General features: G+C 48.3%; 1 protein-coding gene across 1 annotated transcript; it reads right to left on the reverse strand.

Annotated features, from left to right (window-relative positions):
• Positions 1-4,550: 4,550 nt before the first annotated feature.
• LOC149349521 (neprilysin-1-like) lies at positions 4,551-23,940 on the reverse strand. The gene is made up of 5 exons (XM_089575463.1): positions 23,761-23,940; positions 15,848-16,861; positions 10,552-10,794; positions 7,129-7,417; positions 4,551-4,864 (listed from the first exon to the last, which is right to left on the reverse strand). The coding sequence occupies exons 1-5, from the start codon at positions 23,938-23,940 to the stop codon at positions 4,551-4,553; spliced, it is 2,040 nt and encodes a 679-aa protein (XP_089431589.1).
• Positions 23,941-24,815: the final 875 nt, after the last annotated feature.

Raw genomic sequence — 24,815 nt, forward strand, 5'->3', positions numbered from 1 at the left:
ACGTGGGCAGTTGATAGCATTCGTCCCAGCTCTCCACGATGTACCCTCTACATTGCAAAGGTTCTGGTAATTTTTTTCAACGTTTACATGGCCAGGTATGGCGCCTTCCGGAAAACCTCGTTTACCTACCATGCAAAGACGGCTATAATCGGGAAACCTACGGCTCAAAGCAACGGCCAGCCGAAAAAAAGAGGCCGCCAGGTAACCTGATAAATAATGGAGCTAGGGCAGCAAGTTCAGCATCCAAATTCACGCACTAGCAGACCGTTATCAATATTTCATTGTGAGACACAGACACAGTCTTGATAAATACAAATAACGGCACAATCTCACGGCGACTGGTGGGGTCCGCTGGCCTTTCCAAAACAATGCACCAACTCAAGTTTGGCTAAACGAAAGGCATTCAGAACAGGACAGCTAGTCGGCGTGGTCACTTTCCCTGGGGAGGGCTTCACAACAGCAGTGGTGCTTTTACAGCTCTAGCTTATCGACCTCAAAACCGAGAAAAAGGAAAACACAAGATGTAGTTTCCCATTTGGTACCATTTTACGTGAGATATTAAACGCGCGAAGCAGCCGAAAGGAAGAAAGAAAAAAAGCAACTACAATAAAAATCAACTGTGAACCCAACATTAAGCATTTGCCGAAAACAAGAAACGGGTGCGCTGTCGTCGCTTGCACCGTATAGGTATACCATGGAGCATAGTGGTGGAGCAGCGCAAAGGACGGGACACAAGAAACAAGGAAGGACGTACACAAGGAAGGACGTGTTTCTTGTGTCCCGTCCTTTGCGCTGCTCCACCACGATGCAACAGCACCAACTAGCCCAGCAACTTGCTCTTCTGATACCATGGAGGAAAAAGAGTTATTCACTGCAGGTGAGTAATTAACCTACCCGTGTAGACATCCGTAGAGGTCGCGCCTCTATTGATGCTCGGAGGCCATGCATGTTATAGTCCGCGTTCTGAATATTCCCCTTTCGCGCGCCATTTAAACCAAAGCGCAAATGCATCCAAATGAGGCGAGCGCTTTCGCATTGCATGAAAATGATAGGCGCCGAAGGTAAATAACGCCAACGGCGACATGCAAAGAACAACCGTTGAGTGCTAGCGGACCGGTAGTCGGCATGCAGATGGAATGATCCGAGGCGCTTGTTTCGCGCGAACTTCTTGGCCTTCATCCGGACAGGAAGTGGTAAAAATTGCAAGCATTGCGTCGGCCTCACGAGATGCCTTCGTTCTTTCCTTTATCGGCAAGCTCTTTCCTGCGCGGCGTCTCCACGGCCTGCGTTGAGCCGCCGTTCCCTGCACGTATCCTATTTATGTCACCATACACGACGCAAACCCCAGAAAAGGGGGCTATTTGTACGCCTTCCCTCTCATGACAGCGCAGTGCTGCGCTGATTGCAGCAATCTGCGTCAAAAGTTAAGCGAAGAATGGCGCGTCAGAGAAAGACGAGGACGAGAGGTATCTCTCTCTCTCTCTCTCTCAAACACACACACACACGCACACACACACACACACACACACACACACACACACGCACGCACGCACGCGCGCGCACACACACGCACGCACACGCGCACACACACACACGGACACACACACACGCGCACACACGCACACACACGCACACACACGCACAAGCACGCACACGCAACACACACACGCACAAGCACACACACACACACACCAGCGCAGACTGTCAACTTTATTATATGGCTGTCAAGCTCTGAATATACTAGATGACACGTTCCTTGATAAAAAATTCAGGGGCACTTTGACTGTCTAAAGTGCGTAGAGGCGAAAGCGTTTTCCGCACCACTTTGACTGCTTCTGTGGCACTGGTGGCGTCACATGTAATTCAGTACTAATTACTAAGTGATGACAATTCACTAATTAATGGTTAATTACTGATTAATGCCTGAATACTAATTAAATGCTAATTAAGCTTACGCTTAAGCTTCGCCTTTAGGAGTGGAACGCGACAGCGTGTTGTAGCGCTGCCAGGGAGTCCACGGAACGCCACCACCCGTTCGGCGCGATGCCTTGCCGATTCAACGCAACGCTTTTTGAGGAAAGGAAATGGCGCAGTAAATCTCTGCCATCTCGGTGGACACCTGAACCGCACCGTAGAGGAAGGGAGGAAGTGGAAGAAGAAAGACAAAGATGGCCCGTAATGAAGAAAATGAAAATTGTATTTGAGGAAAGGAAATTACGCAGTAACTGTCTGACATATCTCGGTGGACACCCGTCAAAATTCGGGGGGGGGGGGGGGGGGCACTTTTTTTTACCTAAAGTGCGGTCACTGATGTGTGGTTAAGATGTTAATCTTCGCCTCTAAGAGTGGAACGCGACAGCGTCTTGCAACGCTGCCATGGAGTCCATAGAACGCCATCGCCCATTCGGTTCTACGCCTCGCTCGTCGGTAAATTGGTTTTTGAGGAAAGGAAATGTATCTGTCTCTCATATCTCGGTGGACACCTAAACCTCGCCGGAAGGGAAGGGAGGAGGATGGCAGTGAGCGAAGACAGCGTATTCACTAGACGGGCCTTTGTTCGTTCCAAACCGTCGAGCTGGCATGGCGGAGTGGATAGCATGCTCGTCTCGCACTCCGAAGACCGGGGTTCGATTCCCGAGCTCGACCAATTTCTTACTCGGTTTATTTATATAGCCTGACTAGAAGAGTTAATTAGGGTAATTGGGTAATTAAGCAATTAACTAAGCTCAGTCCCACTTACTTGGAGCATCACTATATGATCCCTTCAATTGGTTGCATGGTTACTAGCCAAATTACAATTCACCACGTTTGAAATTGGCGCACTGTGACGTCACGACCGTTTCGACCAAGTGAAAAGCGTGGCATTTCTGTCGACAACTGCTGCTTACAACGATGAGACATTAAAGGCTTTCGCCTTAAAAATTAGACAAATAACGAAGAACACTTGGACGGCAGATATAACAGGACAGACAATGCTCATGAGCATTGCCATGAGGCAGTGACTCGCAACGGACACGGTGCATGGCAAACGCCGAGTGGAGGATGCATTTATACATGAAGCAAAAGGAAAAAGAAAAAAACAACAACTCTGGTTCAATCCGGCTGAACCTAGTAACACGAGCGAAAGCTCTGCTGAGGCAACCACACGAAGGTAAGCACACGCTTTTATTATGTATAGCGAACGACATGTAACGCGATTTCCGGCAGTTGCGAGAGTGCCGTCGGCTGCGTCATACGCAGCTGTGGTGAGGCGCAGCTACTCAAGTGATTCGATTGTTGCGAGATTTTGTTTGGTTTGTGGGGTTTAACGTCCCAAAGCGACTCAGGCTATGAGAGACGCTGTAGTGGAGGGCTCCGGAAATTTCGACCACCTGGGGGTGTACTGACATCGCACAGCACACGGACCTCTAGAATTTCGCCTCCATCGAAATTCAACCGCCGCGCGTCTGTCGGGTCAGCAGCCGAGCACCGTAACCACTGAGCCACCGCGGCGACTCAGTTGCGAGGCGAGCGAGCGCCGTCGGCTGAACGCGCGCAGCTGTGGCGAGGCGTGGCGACTAACGTGGCATGACGTCAGAGTCAAGCCTCCGCTCCTCCTGGTTTGAAGGTCAAATTTCGTAGCCATATGGCCTTCAGCTTTCGCTTTAAATGTGCAGCAAACGAACCCGGAACGGCGCGGAGAACGTAAAGGGGAAAACCGAAAACGAACATCCGAAACAGATGAAAGACGACTTTAAACTCACGAGGAACTGCCCGCGGACTAGGAGCGAACAAGCGAAAGCAGAACAACCAGGAGGAGAACCGCGTCAAAAAAAAAAAATTAAACACGCGCAACAATACTCACACCATGAGAATAGAACCTAAAACGCTAACAGAAACACTGTAAAAAACGACCTGACCTAATAACAGGGCACAGATCCAAACATAAGAACCTAGAAATGCCAACAGTAACACGGCAAAGAAACCAATGAATGATGCCCAGTTTGGTGCCCAGAATGGTGACCAGTTTGGGTTCAAAAAAGGGCGGTCCATCATCGTTCAGCTGACCATCGTTCCTGGCCGAGCTCAATGTAAAGATGACAACAAACTGCCTAGATAATGCGCGTACAACACTGACAAAACTTCGCAGGAATGGAGGCGCGTGATCACGATTTTTGCAGAACGTTCTGGTCGTGTGTGGTGTAGCGAGCAAAGTGATAAGGCTGCCTGTTGAGACAAGAGCATGACAAAGCTTCATGGCAACATTTTTCTGTCATTTATTAGTTTTGTAGTGAGGTCCTTTGTCGCAAGGTTGTCGTCTCGTCTAATTGTCAGTTTGCTTCTGCACTCACGACACCACAATATAAACTCATTCTTTTCCCTCCTAAAAATTACAACACAGGCATCAGAACAAAAGCTACTTGTCATAACTGTAACAATGATCAGTCTAAGATTTGACGGAAAACACTAAGTTTCCTAAAGCTCGCTACAAATTGTGGCCCCCTTGCAGGCAGCTCTTTGCGACAGTCTGGCGGCGACAGCCAACAATCGCGAAGCAAGCGGGCGGCACTCTACCACACGAGGCAGCGACGCTGAGGGTTCATATACGAGTCCCGGGCGCAACGGAAAGCGCTAGCAAAAGCCGGAAAGTTTCTGAGAGGCACGTTGCACAGAAGCCGGTTGTCGAGCGAGTCCTCGCTCGAGCACTGCGACAGGCAGAAGCTCACGAAGAACAGCTGCTCGGCGTCCAGCTTGCGCGCTCCGCTCAGGAGGGTGCGCCGAGAGCCGGCTAAGGCGCTCCGGTACGCTGCGTGCAGCGGCGCCAGGGTCCAGGACGCGACGAACACCGCCGACTGGTCCACGCCATCCGCGGCGCCGTAGCGCCCTGCAGAGGACAAAGAGACGAAATGCTGTGGCGGATACAGACGCAAGCGGGAAGAAGGCTGAAAATGAGGCGTCCGCATTGTAAGCAGTCTGCGCATCACCGCTACTCTTGCGCTCCGGCCGTCGCCTTCTGCTTTGGACGGAGGCAAGAAAAGGGTTCCGGTATAAAATGGCCTGTCCTTCGCATTTTAGCCGAACTGAGCTATCGCGTTTAAATGCGAAACGAGAGAAGTGAGAAACGCAGTAACCTGCGAAGAGCAGACGCGGCGCGAAATATGTCTTGTCTGATTTTTTTTTTTTCAATTGATAATGATAGTTGATAACAATAATAAAATAATAACACTATTTTTCCTTTTGATACAAAGAAAGTAGCAGCCGCTAAAACGCTGTTTCGAAGAACAGCTTGAGGGGGCGGCTGCCCCCGTATATGACGGCATATGACAGCGGACAAGTCACGCTTACATAAATGTATAAATAATTAACGGAATTGTAATTGAATAGCAAAAAACAAAACAAGGTAAGTCAGGGAAAATAGATGAGAATACAGAGAAACACGCCGCAAGAGGGAATAAAGTGCGCTTAGAAATGCATATATTCGTGTAAACATTTCACAGATTAATTTAAAGGAGGGAAATGTGAAATCTACCGCTATTAGGTGAGTATCGATTTAATACGGTGGGAAGCTGAAGCGAAGCATTCCGGTGCCCTGTAATGTGTCAACGTTCTGAGTTACGGGTGTCGTATTTATGTTGTCTTCAAGCGTCGCTATTGTCCTTTTTAGTGATGCCTTCTCTACATAGTCCCAAAAGCCTGTAGCTATACAAAGGTGTCATTTTAACAATTTTTAGCTGCTTAAATATTCGTCCTGTATGCGCAAGGTAAAAAGCTTTATAAATCAATCTAACTGCCCTTTTTTGAAGCAGTAGCAACTTTGTGATGTTTTCTGCTGTAGCTGTTGCTAATACTCATGAGCACTACTTCAGAACAGACGAAAGGAGTGAATTACAAAGCAGAATGTTAATGGGAAGTGGAAATACTGAGGAGTGTTGGCGTATGGAACCAATTGTGATTGATAGTTTGCGGACTAAATATTCGATGTGATAATGGTATGTCATGTGCTCTGAAGAATGCATGCCTAATGTCTCCACTGAAGGAGCAATTTCTGTGAAAATGCCTGCATGCTTGCCTTAGTGATGAAACCGAAACAGAAACAGCGTCAAGAAGAAATTCTATTCTAAATTATTTAGTGGCCGGAGGCGAATACCATGGGGTGCTCCTTGTATACCAATGTCTAACGCATCGTGTGAAAGAAGAAAACACAGAATCAAAAATTTATTGTTGATAGTCCTTAACTACCCTAAGCTTTTGCATTAAGATTAGGCGCGATTGACTTGGTGTTGGATTCATACCTTCGGGATCCGTCGCCGTACCAGTTAGTGATTTCAACTAAGAAAACAGCGCGAAAAAGACAAGGACCAGAGACAGGCACAAAACAGCGTGTTGACTTCGACATAAAGACAAGTTCAGGTCAGCACGGTGTTGCATTCTTTCCTCAGTGAAAGGAGATAAACGGCGACGCCATTGGCCGGAGGGTCTCCTTTGAGAGTTGTTTGCAGCTTCGTGCGTGCTTGAGAAGAGCGACTCCTGCAGCGGTAGCTCATGCAGAAACATCGGACAGGACCAGTCTGCTTAACAGGGACATCCACCACGCAGCGGGAAAAGAAGTCGCATGGATGGCACAGGCAGGAACTTGCACCCTGCAGCTAATTGCCATTCCTCAAAGCTTGTTCCATTCGTTTGCATTGGTAGAGCGGGCCAACCACAAGTGTTTCTTGGCACCGCTTCCCATACGACGCTCCAGCACAATTTCCCTCCTGCTGTATAAGGCCCGCCTTATGGCGCAAGCACTCGCTGCACACGGAGACGGTGTGCATGCAGACACAAAAATAACAAACTGGAAACCTCCTGGCCATAACCTTGCGTTCGAAAAGTGCTCAACTTTCTCAAAACTTCCTGGATGACGGAAAAAATCGGTCACATCCTCAACAGTAAGGGAATCACTCTGCCAGTTGAACGGGCAGAGTGATATTTTAGGGATTTTGTCCGGGCCCCTATGCGAGATCTCCCGATGTTTGAATAAACTGATATGATTTGAATTAGTAAGAAAGGGTAGCAGGGTGCGGGGCAAGGCTCAAGTCGGAGCGAGAACGATATTATCGCTGGCGCACGTGCCCACATGCAGCATATACACAGCGGCAAGCTTGCCTGGTGCTCCCACGCGAGCTGGTCCCTGGTACGTGTGGAACATGGACACGAGGCAATCCAGGCGGCGCCGGTACAGCGACAGTGTGGCGCCACGTAGCCACGGGTGGCGCTCCCAGTACAGGGCTTCGGCCATGGCAGCGGTCAGCGTGCGTGCTAAGCCGCCGTAGTTGGCAGCCGGCACGAGCTCCGACGAGTACATGGGAAAGCTGGTGGCGCCCACTGGCACCGCGAGCGCATTGTTGCCGACGTCGTAGACCGGTGCGGCGCCCAGCGATGGGAAGCGGTACACCTGCGCGCATCGCGGCCGGCTTGACGCTCTTCCGCGGGGCACGCATGCCATCAGCAGCCCGTCAAGGCTGCATGCCCAAAACCAGGGTGCGCAGTCTTCGCCGAAAGCAAAACACTCGTGACGCCGCGCTCCGTTCGTGTGCAAATACATGGAAGTCCATAGCAGCTGCGGAGGAGCTGTGGGGGAGTACTTTAGGCTGCACTTTTTTATTCCTTCCCTTTCTCGACCACTTCCGCTTGCAGCTTTCGGAGTGATTCCGAAAGCAAAATGGTAGCATTGAGCTTCTTTCTGCACTGCTACCCCGAAAACATCAGCAGAGTGGAACAGGGTCTAGACATAGAAAAAATGTCCACACTCTAGCTGGGTTTGTTTATTTTAATGAGCTGTCTGGCGCAGTTCTGGTCTGGAAACAAAAATGGGAGAACAGAGATGTTCAGCCCGCCTCTGCGATACAGGCGGCTTCCGTTCGCCTCAAGGCTTTGTGCCTAAATATCCACCGTTTGCTACAGATTCTGGCCACTTCTGTCCACCAGAACCACCAAAGCGGAAAGTTCGTCTTCAACGCTCCGAAGGCTCAAGTCGTATCTCAGAGCTGCAATGTCGCAAGAGCGGCTGCTGCGGTCACGGTGCACTTCTCAACATTCACCGAGATATTGTTGTCACTCCGGAAACTGTCCTTTCGCATCTTTCCGTCGACCGCCGGCGCCTTCGGCTGAATGTGTAGCCTGAACGCGAGCAGAGAGACTCCTTTCCTACTTTTTGAAGATGCGGAAGGGAACGCACGATTCTACGTAATGTTCAGCTGATAGAGGAGCTCACACAAGTTTCATGTATTGCTGCGACCATATTTTAAAACGCTCTTTTTCATGGTCCGGCGTTTACGCGTTGAATTTCAAACAGTCGTCTTTATTTTTGTGTCGAATCATTCACGAATGTTCTGGTACGTTTGCGTTCACTGTTGCTTATTCTCGAAAAGATTGATGTACGTTGTCGAAGCTCTATAAGCGGACGTCATTGCAGAAAGGAGTCACTCTTCTTCGCCATCGCACGACGTATGTGGCACTCTTTTAATCGTAGGCACAGTTCACTCAATTAAACATCCCTTTTCACATGAGCCGACTTTCTCGTCCTTTGCATCGTCCTCAAATGACCATAAACTATCGCGAAAATAAAAACTGATTTTTTTTTTTCAGGTGCCTCTGCGATCGGCCACCGGCTCACATGCATGGGGTAGAACTGTTCTGACAAATGTCATTCGTTTTCATTTGCTGACTTCGTTGGAGAGCAGAAGCTTTTGTGTTGTTGCATATAATGCGAAAATATCATAAATAGCAGCGATTTTTCGCGCGAGTTTTTTTTTTATGAGAAAATAAATGCTCTTTACGAATCAAGTCCTCGGAGTACTGTGTGCGCTGGTATTTTTATGTAGACATTACTGATATTATACGTAGTTATTAACAACTAACCCTCCGGCTTTTATAAAAGCACAACAATTGCTAACATATGAACACCAACTGAGAAATATTTCTGGCTACGCACTGGTCCACGAGCTGCTCCGTTTCCTCCAGACCTCGCACGAATCGATGAAAGGCAGGCTTTTGCTCTGTGCTAACCTGCTAACCAGAAGATGTCACGATGCACTCCTGTCACAGGGTCGCGGCGTAAAATGCGAAGCTATATACAAACTCCGGAAGCAACAAAGTGGAGGGCAGAAATGGAAGCGTTCCTGATACCGGCGACATGGGGTAGAGGCAGTACCGCTGACGAAAATTCAAGCAGGGCAACCATTCCTATGGGACAGAACAGGACATCAGTGCTTTGAGGCTGGTGATATCCTGTCGAGGAACGGACAGTTATCAACTGAGCGTTGCTTTGCGAAATGGTTGGTCGAATTAGCGATATTTCATTCAACTACTCTACAGCCATCATACGAATGCGCAGGGCTTCGCGCATGAACTGCTTGCTGCGATTTTTGACTTTCTTCAACGACAAGTATCGTATCGCCGCCTCTCGCTGAGATGCGAATTACTGGCGAGGCTGCGTTAACCTCACAATGCGCGTCTTCCAGCAGCCATGAATGTATGTGCATACAACAACTCGAGTAATGTGCCAAGTGCGACACGACCTGAGGTGCCTAATTGCTGTTAGCACAGCCTCTACATTTTGCGACTGATGAACTGGGGCACGGACCATTCCGTCATGAAACAATGAAAAAAGCGGCTCAAGGTTTCGTCTACCACCGACGCAAATGCAGCAGCCAGGCGCGATAAAAAGTACTTCCTTATCATATTTGCACAGTCAGATCGATCGATGCGTGGCCTTGGCGCTCTGGGCCGCGCAGACCACAGCGAACGCTCGGATTGTTCATGCTCCAGTATCTTTGCGGGCGGCTTGTGAATACTTGCGCACACGCATGACCAGAGGGACAGCCAGAGGAATAGCCGCCTCTTGGAAGCGCCGACGAAAACGATAAATTCAGCGAAGCGTGAGAGCGGTTAGGTGGCTGTCGTGCTTTTTTTTTTTTTCACGCTTGTGACTAACTTGACGTTGGGATAAAAAAAAAGAGACGCGAAAATAAAATCTGCGCCCTTCCCGCTTCACCCGAGTATCACGGAGCTGTCAAACAAAAAAAGAAATATTAAAATGGCAGGGACAGGCGATCGTCGACAGGATACGGGATGAAGCGCTCTCTGTTCGCGAAAAAAAAACAACAAAAAAAACTAGGGAATGAGTTGAACCGATGTCAGTTTGTTTTATGAAACAAAGCGAAAAAATAAGCTTATTCAGGAAGCGCACTGCCATCACGATAATAGCTATTAAATTATTGAATCCGATGCCTTCCGGAATAGCCTATTCGGCATTCTTTTTTGCACCTTCACCTTGCCGTCTAATGGTTCCAGCGAATCCATAAAAGCGTGAGAAAAAAACCATTAGTACCTATTCGTTTTTAACTTGTTGCTTGAGGTTTAGTTTCATTTATTTCGCATGATATTATTTTCGCCAACATGTCGCACGAGGCATTCTTTTCTATCCAATATTTAAAAAGTTTTCGTAAAGCGGTGGGAAGCTCTAACTGGTTGCGGCCATGTCTGCAGATGAGCGCGAACAAGCCGGATTTAGGTCAGCTGCCTCACCTGTGGCGTAATCGACACGGTGACGTTTCGCAACGCCGCACGGGTCGGGACCCAGTTGTCCAGAAAGACGGGCATCCGCAAGTCGGGCACGTCTCCGAACAGCCTGTTCACGTCACGCTCGCTCCGCATGCCTTCGGGCCAGAACAGCACCTGGACCCGGCAGTTCAGCCTGTGAGGCTCGGATTTGCTCGGATGGACACTCTGTGTTTCATCGATTGCACCGGGCTTTGTGATGGGGGCATGCTGCCCGAGTGGCACCCATGCAGCTCACAAGTAATACACAGCGCGTCTCAACCTGGCTGGAGGTGTCCCCGCGTGCCTCCACTCCACGGCAAGAGGTAGCGAGAATGGCGCAGAGAGGTCGTCGCCTCGCGATTGTAGCTTCCAATCCACTGCGAGCAGGGCGTAAGACGGAATGCAGGCGCACTCTAGTGCGCACTAGTTGGACGCCGGTGCGTACAAGTTCGTTAGCCAAGCCTCCAGGAAAGCGACGTGTGGACACTGCCACAAAAGATCAGGAGTGTCTAAGAAGCCTACCGCAGTGAACGCGTAACAGGCGACCCGGTTGATGCTGTGTGCAGCGGGTGGGTTTGGGTTTGAGGAGGGAGTGCATTCATGACAGCCATGTCAGGTGTCCCCAGCGCGTGTCAGGGGAAAAGGCATTGCTGGCAGTCGGCGATCGAGAACGGCAAGGGTAACGGAGGAGACAGGCGGAGAGTCAGCCAGTGCTAATACTCGTACATTGTCGCAGCTGGAAAGAATCCGTTTCAAGGAAATCCTCCGATGAAGGTGAGAATGTTTAGAATAACAACAAAAACAAAAAAAGGACAAAGGAACGCAGACGTTCACAAGCGTTAATACCAACTATTTTATTCGGGTCAGAGGCAGTGCTTTTACCGAAAAATCCCTGTCTCCTTATTTAACAGTCCATTAGGATACACAAGAAACTTCATTCTTAACGATTTCAATCTTCCCCATACTAAATGTTTATGTAATGAGCGACATGTAGAATATGCAGGTGCAATAGTTAGGGATAAAATTCCTTTTGACCTTAGGCTTGATCAAAATTGCTGGAAAAAGCAGAAAGATCATTCATTACCTGTTGTTAAATGCCTAAGATTGTCCTCCATATTAGATGAGTACTGAATTCTTTGATCCCAGACATCGAGTTAATATGTGTTCATTTGTGAAAAACCGCAATGTTATGTTCTCTTTTCGCTAACTTTGCACGCTATTCCACCTTGTGTAAAGTGTTCTGTATCCGTAAACAGCATATATGCTACTTACTTTTTATTACAGTAACTTTTCTAGTAAAATAACTCTCGTGGCGACTGCTTTTAACAATGCACTTTTATTTGTTGAACCCACAACTTACCCTTGGCAATGGGTCCAAGCACTGGTCTTTAAATGTTTTTGTGCTTATACAGGAAATAAAACACGTTCGATTGAAGCGTTCATGCGCAGAGAAGATCAAAAATAAATGATAGACAAATAATACATGTTACGCAGCCGCGTTTGTCAACAAGAACCACTCAAAAAGCCGCGTTCTGCCGAATACAGGTGTGACGAAGGATCGCTTACTATCGGGGACTACAGTTACTGAACCCCTTCCAAATTGCGAACAATGTCGCACTAGAGTTACTGTATACATTACCTGAATTTCGCGTTTGTTTTCTCTGCGCCGCTCGCGCCTCTATTGGACAAACGCAATCACGTGATTGAAAAGCATGCATGCATTGCGGAGAAGCCAAATGCTCCGACAGTCTCCTGTGGCTATGCAGTCGAGGCTAGGCAGAAAAGCGCAGGAGAAGCGCCTTTGTCCACGTGATGTGGGAGGTGCTTTGTTCTTTGTTCGGGTTAGGGGTGCGGCGGGGTGAAGGGGGAGACGGTGCGGAGTCGCTAGGACGGATATAGGCCACTCCCTACGACAATGGGACGAAGCCCCGTCTCATTCCCTTTTCCTGTCTTGCCTAATTAGCTGCATAGCCACAGAAAGTTGCTGCCGACAGTCGATGGGTACACCTACTCTTCTCGTGCTTTGCTGCATTTCATTTTGTCAGAGTGCACATGTTCATTGAAAACGATGTTTTCTGATAAAAAATATGCAACCTTATAGCTAGTGTTCGCAAACTGTTAAAAAGAAAACGCTCGTCGTTTACAACAGATGACGCCCATCCACTTGGCGATTCGTAACTCACTGAGACAGGTCTTGGTGCAGCCAGCGCATGACTTACAAGCTGTCTCATTTACTGCAACAGTGTTTTGGCTAGAATAAAGCAAGTTCGGCAGCCAAAAACAAGAGGGCAGAGCCTGCACTCGCTCTAACCACTGCACAAAGTCTGCCTCCTGCATGCAAGAGTTACGGCTTTCCCTCATAGCATGGATGCTTGGGAGAGAATTATAGCGGACCTATGCGCAACTTCATTCACCTATACAGTAAATATATGTCGCAATAGTGTTCCTATATATGCTGTGCAAGGACCAGAGCTGCGCAACTGTTTTCCCCGCGCCTCTCGTAACACTATTCGTGGAGCGTCGATCCCATGATCCAGCTAACGTCAAATGTTGCACTTCGTTTAACTCATTCCCGATGTTTGAGCCGACTCCCATCTTGACCGCAGTCTGCTTTGCTATGCGACGGGGGTATAATAACCACCAGCGGGAGGAAGGGTGACTCCAACCTACCTTCTCCTGTGGCAGAGCTTGGAACATATTGGCGGACCTTCGCGCAACTCTGCTCCCTGCGGGAGCATATACAGGAACACTATGCCGCACTAGGATGCCTCGATTCCTTTCAGGATGCTGGATCGATGCACCCTATTGCCGCACTGCAACCGGCGCACTGAACCTCTCCACTCCTTTCTCGACATTAGGAGTCCAGTGGCTCTAGTGCGGCAGAGAGTCAAAGTTAGCTAGAACATTTAATAGAGTCAGTGAAAGCTTCCAGAGCGACACGGTTCGGAACTCTGAAGAGGGGTCAGTTACTTTTATCCCAGGTTGTACATTTAAGCGACCCTTCGTTACTCCTGTATTCGACAGAGTGCGGCTTCTTGAGTGAATCTTGCTGATAAGGCGACTGCGTGGCACGTATTTTGCTTTTGTGTTTTATCTTCTCTGCGCATGCACGATCTCTCGGTATATATGCGCGCGCTGTATCTAGTCGCACGGTCCTCTTTGCATTCTGCCGAAGTGTCTTGCTTGCTTGAGGCGGCATCTGACAGGCTTGACGAAAGGAGCGAACCGGCGTTGGCGCCTACCAGCCTCGCGCTGCGACGGCGCGAGATGGGGCCCCGTTTTTTTTTTACACAGATGGTATGACGTCACTCCGCGCGCGGCGCCCCTGGTGAGAGGAGCGAGAGTTAGGCCGCCGTTGGTGCCTACCAGCCTCGCGCTGCGACGGCGCGAGATGGGGCCCCGTTTTTACACAGATGGTATGACGTCATGCCAAAGGTCATGCCAAAGGTCAAGTGGTGCCTACCACCGCCTCGCGCTGGAACGGGCTGAGGTGGTAGCTAAAGTAGTATTGCTTCACAATAAAAATGACAACGAAATCCTATAAGTTTAACTGCACATGCTTATATCCAGACCATTTTTAACCAAATGTTATTCATAGATATCGCGTGTTCAGCCCGAAACACGCCCAGAAAGTGTTATAGACAAGCGTTTTGCCCTCTGCACCTGCGCGCGTACGGTACACATTCCTGGCGACTGTTCATTGTGCGTTTTCCTATTGCGTTCCTATTTACTTGACTGCCTCGTACGAAATAATCTGAACACGCTGTCACCTAGGTTGCAATGAAGGCAATAACTGTCCATTATCGAGTTGGTAGAGAGGTTGGACAGACGGTTCTTTATAATTATAAGTGGACAAGGGAGGGGAAAGCCTCAGGGTGCTTGCCTAAGCACCACCATGAGGCTTTCCTTTCCCTTGTTCACTTTGTCGTTATCGAGAACGTCATGCTGGATCGACATATTATTTGCCGCGCGGCGTCTCAAACACAGCGACGATGACGTGAGGTAAAGAAAAGGCCGCTGGCGTCCCTACAGCTGAATGCACTGCCCAGCGGTTGCATATCCTGGTCAGTTATTTGTGGGATGCGATAGGAACTGACACACAAGTCGGCTTGAAGAGTGCTGCCGAACAGAATGCAATTTGAACGCGCCATTTTGTGGCCTCTGCATGCAAGAACAAGTTGTTTGAATATTTCCTTCCCGATGCATTAATCGATTTTATAACGCAAACAAGACAGCTTAAACGCGAACAGCAAAATGAGAAGGCCGTAGCTGAAGGAAGCTTAGTAGTATAGGAGGGCGGTAATTTCAATTTGAAGGCGCGGAGAGTGTACTCTAGAAATGTTAATCAACCTCGCTTAAATTTCTTCTCCAGGAGCAAATATATTTGTGTTTCTGTGTTGGTATTTCAGCTCTCTGGTTCTAGTTTAATTTTTTGCTGATAGTACATGTAAAGCGTTTATATATATTTTTGCTTTTAAACTTGAGTGCTACTGCGCATCCGTCGCAACACAGCAGTGAGCAATTTTTGTCCAAGAGAACTGCGAAAACGTTTGCCGATTCTCGTAATGTCTAGCAATAAATGTCACCGCAAATATTGCATGGTCAAACTAGATGAATGTACGCCATTATGAGCCTTGTAACGTTGCTATTGGAGCAAAAGCCAGTGCTCGCTACCGCGGTAGCCAATTGTTTGTGACAAGTAAAAATTTATAGAAGAATATGAGCATCATATGTCACACGTCAGTCTGTGGGGGTGAACAGCCCTGAATATCATACCCGCTTCACTATCTGGCTTCCTCCTATTGCGTGCCAGTGTTTACTTGGCGAGTAGTAATAGGTATTGATAGTCAGATGAATACGAAGACAATCCATTTGTTTTGGAACAGTGAATTGATTTCGAAGGTTTTACTTCCGCTACCTGCTTAGCAAATATCCCAAAATAATATTTTGTATCGGACTGAAGTCAGTGTCGGATAATTATAATGCTAAAGTAATCTCCATTTTCTCAAAGCTCCCTGCGCAAGCCTAACCGCACTCATAAGCAGTATTTTGCAGTGTCTTGGCAGCGGCTAATTTGTAACTTACACTTCAACATAAGAAAAACTGCGGACGTTCCTAAGTACTGGCTAGCGTCTAATAATCCTGTCACACGGCAAATTTAGCTGATGATATTTTTACTGGCTAATTTCCTGACGTGAATCCTGCGCTAAGTCGAGTAACAAATGAAACTTGGACTGCACAATGAAGCTCCGGGACACAAAATGCAGGAGGGAGAGCGTACCTTCTTCATGCTACGCAAGATAAAACTGGCGTTCTCCTTGTAGTCGTGTGACAGGATGGAGCTTTCGAAGATAATGCGCTCGAGGTTATCTTGAAGCTGCCTGACGAGCCCGGTTACGTCTTGATGAAGTTCCGTGGTAACCTTCTGTGCCACGTACGGTGTGCCCATGCTGATAGTCATGAAGGACCACACGAAATCAAAGCAGTCTGTACGCAGGCTTTCGTCTGCCGCCTCGAACGCGAAATACTGCACCATGGCCAGTTCACGAGACACATACTGGCCAAGCTGTCGGGCCACACTCCAACCGAAGCTCAAAGAAAGCACGTCCGCTCGCGCCAGTGTCGCTAGGTTCAAGATCTCGTACAAAAGATTCAAGTTCTGCACTCTAATGATGTCGTCTGTCGTGTACTTTTCCTTGGTCCAGTAGGCTAGCCGGTTGAGAGAATCAGTCAGGTTCACGCCTCCGGGATGACCAGCGAAAGTCACGATATTGTCCCCTAGCAGGCCCAGAAGCGGGACCAGGCTTCGCTCGACCAGAGCATCAGCGGCCGCGATGGCTGATATGGTGTCGTTCGTGAGGTTGGCAGGCAGCCCGAAGACGCGCAGGTAGGCCGACAGGTACTGGTCATACTGCACCGCGTGGAACATGGCGTGTTTCCGCTGGAGCCACTGGTCGAACTCCACCGTCTCGCCGAACACGAGAAGGGGCCGATGGCGAAGATCCCGGTTGAGGCTGTCCACTTGAAAGGCGCCCCACACGGGAATGCCCCAGTACAACGACATTTTGACCAGGAGGTCCAGAACGACGACGTGGGATGGAAAGGGCCAGCGGAGGCCCACGTGGCGCATGAAGCGTATGAGCGGTTCCACCGGGCTCTGGCTCCTCTGAGCCACGTCCAGGCAGGTCTGGAGCAGCTTGGCTGCCTTGTGCCACGCCCGCTGGTTTTTGGTGGGAACGTCCATCCTCAGCAGCCGAGTGAACACGTCGCGCTGCACCTCCGTCCGTAGAACGTGCTGCGCAAGAACAAGCAGCTGTTCATTGCGCACGCACTTCGCGTGTGGTGATCTTCAATAAGAAACAAGCGCGCCTTACGCAGCGTCCTCGACACTCTTTTGCCCCTTTTGCTTTTCGAACGTGTGCGACACTGCAGCTTCAGTTGACACCGAGTAAGGAAAGTGAGGAAGTTGCATGCAGTTTCAAGAGCATACTGTATGCAGAAGGGAGCTCACGCGACTTCGAGGTGACCATGTCCCGTTAGTGCGAATTACGCAGAGCGGGCCAATAAGGCCGCGCCATCTCAGTCAAAGGTAATGCTTACAAGGGCGAGAAAATTTACGAGGGAAAGTTACATTGGACCAAACTTTTCCGCAAAACGAATTCCAAAGAATGCGTTGTTGTAAATGGGCCCCTCCTCACACAATGAACAGGACACGTGAGCCGTGATGCCACGAGTTCATCAGTCGATTAGTGCTACATACAAAAACAGATCGAAGATGCACAGCCAACAATTCTGGACAAAAGCATTTTTGAGCGGGAAACCATTTATGAGCGCAATTCCTTTATGTATAGTGCAAGATTTCATTATAACAATCAATATATCCGCAGATCTCCGACGGCAGTCTTGTATTTTTTTTTTTCTATTAACGTTTTTGCTGTCGTGAAAAGCGTTCCCCAATGGTTTTCAATGGCAGCCTTAATTGTTCGATGTGATCGATGGGAACACCTTAAAAGAAATATTTGTATACTATCACGATGGAAAGAAACGCGAACAGCGCGGCGCCTACGCCCTCCGCTGTTCGAATTTCTTTCGATGGCGCTGTTACCTCGATATGTTAGAGTCGTCCTAGAATGCATCACGGACAACTCTAGCATCTTTTTGCTACCACCGAAGTTACAGCGTGTTTAAAAGAAATGCGAACAGCGCAGCGCCTAGGCTCCGCTCTGTTCCTGTTTCTTTCCATCGTGTATACATACCAGAAGAATGGGCCATTGCCTTCAATATTTCCATAACACTGCCTTACAATTTTCCAATTTTCAGAATTTTTATTCGAGAATGTTGGACATGACAAGTGTTGGTGATGGCGTGACAAGAAGGGTTGAGAAGGCGGGAGAAGATGGCTGCACGGTGGTAGTGAAGTGTCCTAACGCATACCCGGCCCCACAGTAATTTTCATAGATCTGTGTTGCAACCTTCACAGAATATTAATTTCAAGGTCAACAGGTACCTTCCACCTTCTCTGTTGACTTTTCGAGCTGCATATTCAAAAACGCATTAGGAACTATCTACAATGGTTGATCCAAAGAGAATGAGTTCACGCTAACATGCACTCACGCCCACTCACATCCAGTCACTAGCAGGAGCTCTTTCACACTCACGTAGGCTTCCCTTGGTTTCAATGATTGTTGGCTTCGAATATCATAAAGGGCCCTCACTTCCATTCCCTTGTCGGCTCAATAGCTTAACGAGGTCCTCGGTTCTGGCAGTCTTGACGCCATAGGTAGCATGAGAGGGTTCTCAAGGTTATGTTACACGCAGCATAAATACACCCGAAAGTAGCCGATTTCACATCCGCCGGCGTTAGCTCAGTTGGTAGTCCACCGTACGCGACATTCGGTGGTCATGGGTTCGGATGCCACCGGCAGAATGAGTTTTTTTTTCTGCTAATTAGTTATTTTTCAGCCATAAAGTAATTACACTATTACTTTCCTGCTGAACTACGCTGCAAGTTTTAAAAAAATTTAAAGATAAAAACACTCCCTTGCGCTTTCTTTGGTTTCAGTGACTGTTGGCTGCCTTGATTAGAACTGACATGCGTGAACACCGATGAAAGTTGGCTTGCGAAGCTTGGATTCGAGATTTTTTATTTTTTTGGGTCACTGGACTTGATGTGCTGCTCCTTGAAAGATATGTCTGGCCGAAAAAAGCACAGCCACCGCCAAAATTTACAGCCCACGGGATTCGCTTTTCGGCCGCGTGGCTCTTTCCACATCGCCAGCGCTCTGAATCTCTAGAGCGTGAGCTAGGGGCAATGCGTCCTCAATCCTCAGGTGTTCCAGGGACCAACGGTGCTACACTCTAAAACCCTAAAAGTTGTTCGCCAGTATAAATATTTTGCGAGTATATCTGACCCCATCTTTAAGTTGGCACCGGCACATAGACTAACGCGTTGTCAAATCCTCTAAATCCCTCGGCTCCTTACGCAGGAACACTAGCAATTTTCCCCAAGTGACCAGGAAAATTTTTGACCAGTCAAACGTGCGCTCCACTTTAGAATATGCCTGCGCGGTATGGGATCCTCCCACTGCACTCGAAAACGATAAGCTTGAAAAAGTGCAGGACAGATCTGCACGTTACGTTCTAGGTAAATCAGCCGAGGATACATTATTTAGTGCTATACTTTCAAAACAAGCATTAGGCTGGGAATCATTAGAACATCCCAGAGCCGTGCTTCGTTTAAAGCTCTTTCAAGACATTTACCATTCCCGAACTGGTATCCCACGTGAACAATACATCTTTCGACCTCATTATGTATTCTTCGTCTGGATCACGACAAAAAAGTGCGCGAGTACAAGTGCAAAACTGAATATTTCAGTTCTTTTTTTCCCAAAACAATTCCACAATGAAACCGAGTGCCCTCATCTGTCGTTGCCTCCACAACTAGTGACACGTTTTACTCTTCATTAAATGGTTTGGCGGCTCTGAAAGGACCCACTTCTTCCGCTCCCCCTTTTTTTTGTGTGTGTGGCTCCCTTTGACTACAGACCGGGTTCGTTGGTTGCGACTAGATGAGATAATCTTTTCCTATTTATTATCAATGCTCGTGTACGTGTGTGTTCCCTCTTTGTGGTGTTTTTTTTTCTCATATGAGTTTTCCTATCACTCCTGCCTTCGTATCACTGTAAGCATGTTTTCGCATCACGTCAGATTAAATTTGATGACAGCCTTGTCCCACTTATTGTGTAAGCGCATGCGTGTGTTCCCATTTCGTGCTAGATCTAATGCCATATCCCAGCGTAGTGATGAAAAGGTGTTCATATCTCTCTTTCCCTGATCTCAAAACCATGGCAGACCTAAGATGGTGTGCAGTTTTTTAAAATAGGCTTTTCGAGTTAGAAGAAGCTTTTCACTTTGGCGTGGCATTGTCAGTGGTATAGAGCATCAGAATAAAGCTAAGGCGTGCTAACTAGTAAGCTGGTTAGCTAATAGTGAATACTTAACTTTTTAACAGTTACTGTCAGTCTCAATGCGTACTGAGAGGTCTGTAGCCCACCGTAACTAATAACTTATATCCGTATCAGTTTTCAAGATTTCAAAAACGCAGTCTACCCTTGGCGCTGTGGCCCAACAGCTTTTGCCTACATCATGCCAAAACACAAGCGCCTTAGAAAAGCTTGCAGGCAAAGCAACCCCTCCAGAGCCCGCAACTGGTCGAAATAGCCAAAATTTGTAGGGCGCAGCACCGAAGGTTTTCGAAATTATAAAAGCTATGGATAGTACTTACGGTGAGCTACACACCTCTCAATAAATAAGGAGACAATAGTTAAACAGTTAACGATTCAATATTAGTTAACCAGCCTACTAGTTAACACGTCTTAGCAGTATTCTGATGTGCAAAACCACTGACGATGCTGTGTCGAAAAGCCGGCTTCTGACTCAAAAAGCATATTTTTAAAATTGGGGAACATGAAACACCCGGTATAGCCACTCCGCCTGCATGTATACGTATAGTTCTTGCCAAAGAGCATGCGCCAGGGGAGGGGCCCGGGAGGGAGAGGGAGGAACGAATGAAAAAAAGAGAAGGTGCCAATTGCACCCCATCCCGGCAGGTCGAAACATTGGCACCTATTTGGCAGGGCTGGGCACGATACTTCAAAAAAGTATCTTCGGTACCGATACCCGGTACCCTGAAAAACTGCATTTTCGATACCGATACAACATACATTTAGGGAATTGATTCTCGATACTGTATCTTCCATACTAAGATACATCATTGAAATCAATAATACGATAGTTGATTTCTTCATGGTTTCTAAAATTTTAGTGCGTACGATATAGCAAACTGTTTTTTAAAGGGCTTAAACTAGCCAAGCCACATGAATTTAATTAAACTGCAATTTCTTAAAGGTGCAGCGTTGGCGCTGCTGATTTCGTTAAAACTAAAGCATTGGACAGACGCCATATTTCATTGAGCAGACAAGGAAGAAAAATGAGTGGCCATATTTAATAGACTAGCAAAATCAATTTTTTTTTAAGCTGATGTTCATCTCTCATCTACAGTCGTATTAGTTTTAAAGTGTTTTTGAGGCTCTTCACTCGTTACATGCAGCATTCGGCTATGCCTGCTCAAAGGAGCAAGCTCCCGCGTTTGTAAAGTCGATAAGTTATTTCTCCGGCAGTGAGTTTAGCAGATGTTTCAAGCTGAACACTGAGTATAAACTGGAAAGAAGACATCAAAAATAAAAGATCTGAATGTATTTATTAAGGGAAACATGATGAAATGAATTTGAGATGAAAAACGAAATAAAAAATAAAAATATATTTTAGCCTCTGTAGTTACGATGTTACCTTACTTCAAACTCTTATTAAGCAACGGCATTTGCTCAAACCGCAGGTAGTAAAGAGCCCCGCGATTGTGCCTTGCTGTAAGCGAAGCAAATGAAAACAGCCTTTCTGCAGGAGCAGATGAGCACTTTGCCGTGTTGTACTTGATGAAGGCGCTTTTTACCAACGGTAAAGTGTGAAGCATGATCATGTGCACTCGATCTTGGAGGTAGTCAAGAAACTCAAGTTTCATTAGCGCCTCTCGAGAGCTAAGGTTTGTTGCGCTGGCTGCTCAAAGTGCAAAGAATGCGTCAACTGATGTATTTGATCCCGCAGCCGAAGATGAACTCACTGACCCGTGTGTGGAAGAGTGCGTGACCTTAGTCGAGCTGATCAAATCAACAACAGCCTTTTCTGCAAGCTTCTGACAAGCAGGCTTCAGACAAACAAATCAACGCTCACACAACGGCTAAATGCGGGTAATGCCCATTACAAGTGCTATCGCACTAAAAAGCTAATCCGCGGACGGACGGCCCGGCTTCCGCCCCATCAGGAAGGCGGGTCCTAAGTGCCCTAAGACATCGGGCCAGGCATGGTTTCACCAACTGGATACTCTCTCTCTCAGAGGTGATAGCACAGGAGCTGAAAGCTGTCACTGGGAAAGCACTTGGAAAAAAAATGGCAGTGGCTTAGCTCAGCTATGCCAGGATATACGCAGCGAGAGGTACAGTATATCCTTGGTTATCGAGTTTCTCCCGTCTCCTACGCCGCACAGCATCGGCCTCGCTCTCCTTGGCCGCCATGAGAGTTTTTTCCATCGCCGCATTAGCCGCATCATGACCCTCCTCCTCCTCCTCCTCCTCCCCTTGCCGCGCATGCGCAGTAGAGCATGGCACGCCAGCTGCGTATCGCGCATGCGCCGTCTCTCTCTCGGTCGGAGGCGAGCGGCGCCGGCAGCTGTGACGTAACTCGGCGGCTCCTCTCGGTCGGAGGTGAATGGCGCGGCGCACCAGCTGAGTGGCTGTGACGTCACTCGGCTCCTCGCGCATGCGCACAAGTAGCGCCGAAGGCCCACAGCGAAACGGCGAGACTGCAGGTAATGTAGCTCTCGATAGAAAAAAAAAAAAGAAAATTCCTCCGGACGAGCCGACAGTCGCCTCATCAGCAACACGGGTCGAATGGGCCCAGATGGACCGGGGCAGATGTCCACCGGCTGAGTCCACAAGCTCTGACACTTGTTTTTTTCCTACGTGCATAGTCAAAACGAGTGATTCTGCTTAATGAGGGGGACATTTAAATGCGCAGTCTACAAAGGAACACCAGGCATGGCTGGACAAGCACCTCAGCGCGTGCTGCGATGTGGCTCTCAGGCTATCAAAAATGTTGACGCATATTTTAAAAACAATAGCTTTACGCGAGTTCGCAGATATTTCAAGGCGAAACACGAGCGTGAACAGGGGGAATATGTTTTCAGTACTGCGGGGCTTTCGGATGTTTTCGGGAAGTGTGCGGCCGAAATGAAAAGCCTTGCGTATGACGTCATGTTGGAGCCGAGTCTCATTCTTTTGCGGATCGCTTCTTTATCGCATGCGTACGTTCCATTTCATGCTGTGCACAAGCCCGCGATTTATTACGAGCGCCCAACACCAACCTGCAACGCTGAATGCCGGGATTGGTGTGAATCCGTAGCTGCACTAGCAGTGTTTGTGAACTGCCATGCACAAGCACGAATCGGATCTGCCTTGTGCATGGTGGAAGCCGTCATTACGTCCAACGTTGAGCACGAAGAAGACCATGAAAGCATTTTTTAAAACTATGTGCAGTGCAGACCAAGATTTGGTTCGACAAGATAGCGAAACAGCGCCATTAGAAAAAAAATTGGAGGGGACACTTAACCTCTGCCGTAAGGGTATGACGCTATAGGGTTAATGTGTTAATTTCCACATATGCAGAAGGTCATTCTCTACTTTACATTCATATGGATCCCTGGGAGTCCTCGTACCACTCCTGGTACAGTGTTGCAGCGGTTAAGCGATGCGCCACTGCCCTCCGATGGCAGGTGCACCCAGGGCTGGGCCTTGTGCGACCCAGGTCGCTCTTCCCGAGCGACCAATCGTTAATTTAACTGCCACCTGCCACGGTGCGCTGTCTGCTCACTATCCAGTGGGCAGGTCGTCATGACGCCGCAAGGTCACGTGACCTATGTGGCCCACCTGCCTCCTAGGTTGCTCTCTGACTGCCAGAGCCATGCTCCTGAATTTTCGCTCACAACGACGACAACACACTTTTTGGTGAACGGGGCCTTTAACGCTATCACGTTATAATAATGCTTCTGCAGTCACCATGGGGCCACCAGAGGTCCGTACTCACCTGAACTGAGTCCTGGGCGCCAGACCACCGGGCGCACACGTACTCGTAGAAGTCCTCGCAGGGGTCGACGGCCGAAGCCGAGCTGTTGCTGAGGATGGCCGCATAGCGGTCGCACTCGGGCGTGCCGCAGCGGTTGGCCTTTGCCTCGGCCGCGAGCCGCACGCAGACCCACACGAGCATGACGAGTCCGCACAGGGACGCGGCGCACAGCGCGACGCAGCGCTTGGCGACCGTCGCGCCGCCGCGGCCGGCGTCGGTCTCGCCAACCTGCGACGCCAGCTGAAGTTGAGTCGCCTTCGGGGCAAGGGCTTCTGGTTCTAAGGAGGCGACGTTAGAACAAAATTCAGGTTCTCGTTGCTGTGTTGAACTTACACAATATGGACGATTCGCAAAACTGAACGACGGCACAAAACTTTACATGTTTCACGTATACCTTTCGGCCATCTTGAGCAGTTTCCATAGTGGACATAGTTCCAGGTAATGTACGTACGAGCAAGTGAAAAAAAGAGTTCTGTAGGGAGGGTTTCGTGTGACCGAGTAAAGAAGGAAAAAGAAAAGAGGAGGGAAAATAGGGACCACGGCATGCACAGGTTTTTAGCCATTTTATTTATGCCGTTGAGAGGTAGGCACATACATTTGTTCGCTGATTAAATTTAGAGATTTTTCGCATGCCTTATTTTAGCGTTCAGACAGTCGGAAAGCGGCCGGTGATTTTACGGGTTGTGTAATCGCAACAGAAGACTGACTGTATGTTTCATCCCAAAACAAGGGGAATTTTGATTATGCTTTCTGAAGACATAAAACTACGCAGGAGACAGGACACAGAAAAGATGCAGACAGGACGAGCGTAGTCCTGTCTGCGTAGTCCTGTCTGTGTCCTGTCTCCTGCGTAGTTTGATGTCTTCAGAATGCCTTACCAACTAGTCTCTCATCACACACTTCTAGAATTTGATTATGCTGCTGTTAATATTCTCTTCTGATTTTATTGCTTGTCGTTGGGTCAGTGAAGTGAGCGTGTGGATTGGCTTAATATTGGATTTTTACGCGCCGAAGCT

Source organism: Amblyomma mixtum, chromosome 3, assembly GCF_055824585.1.
Source record: "Amblyomma mixtum isolate Tamu chromosome 3, ASM5582458v1, whole genome shotgun sequence".
NCBI classification, from domain to species: domain Eukaryota; kingdom Metazoa; phylum Arthropoda; class Arachnida; order Ixodida; family Ixodidae; genus Amblyomma; species Amblyomma mixtum.

Excerpts from the sequence above, each read along its gene's own strand:
- LOC149349521 (XM_089575463.1), bottom strand. The coding sequence starts at position 23,940 with ATGCTCGTGTGGGTCTGCGTGCGGCTCGCGGCCGAGGCAAAGGCCAAC. Across the intron at positions 10,795-15,847 it reads TCTTGCGTAGCATGAAGAAG|CATGCCCCCATCACAAAGCC; the intron begins GTACGCTCTCCC and ends CCACTCGGGCAG. Across the intron at positions 4,865-7,128 it reads AGCTCGCGTGGGAGCACCAG|GGCGCTACGGCGCCGCGGAT; the intron begins GCAAGCTTGCCG and ends TGTCCTCTGCAG.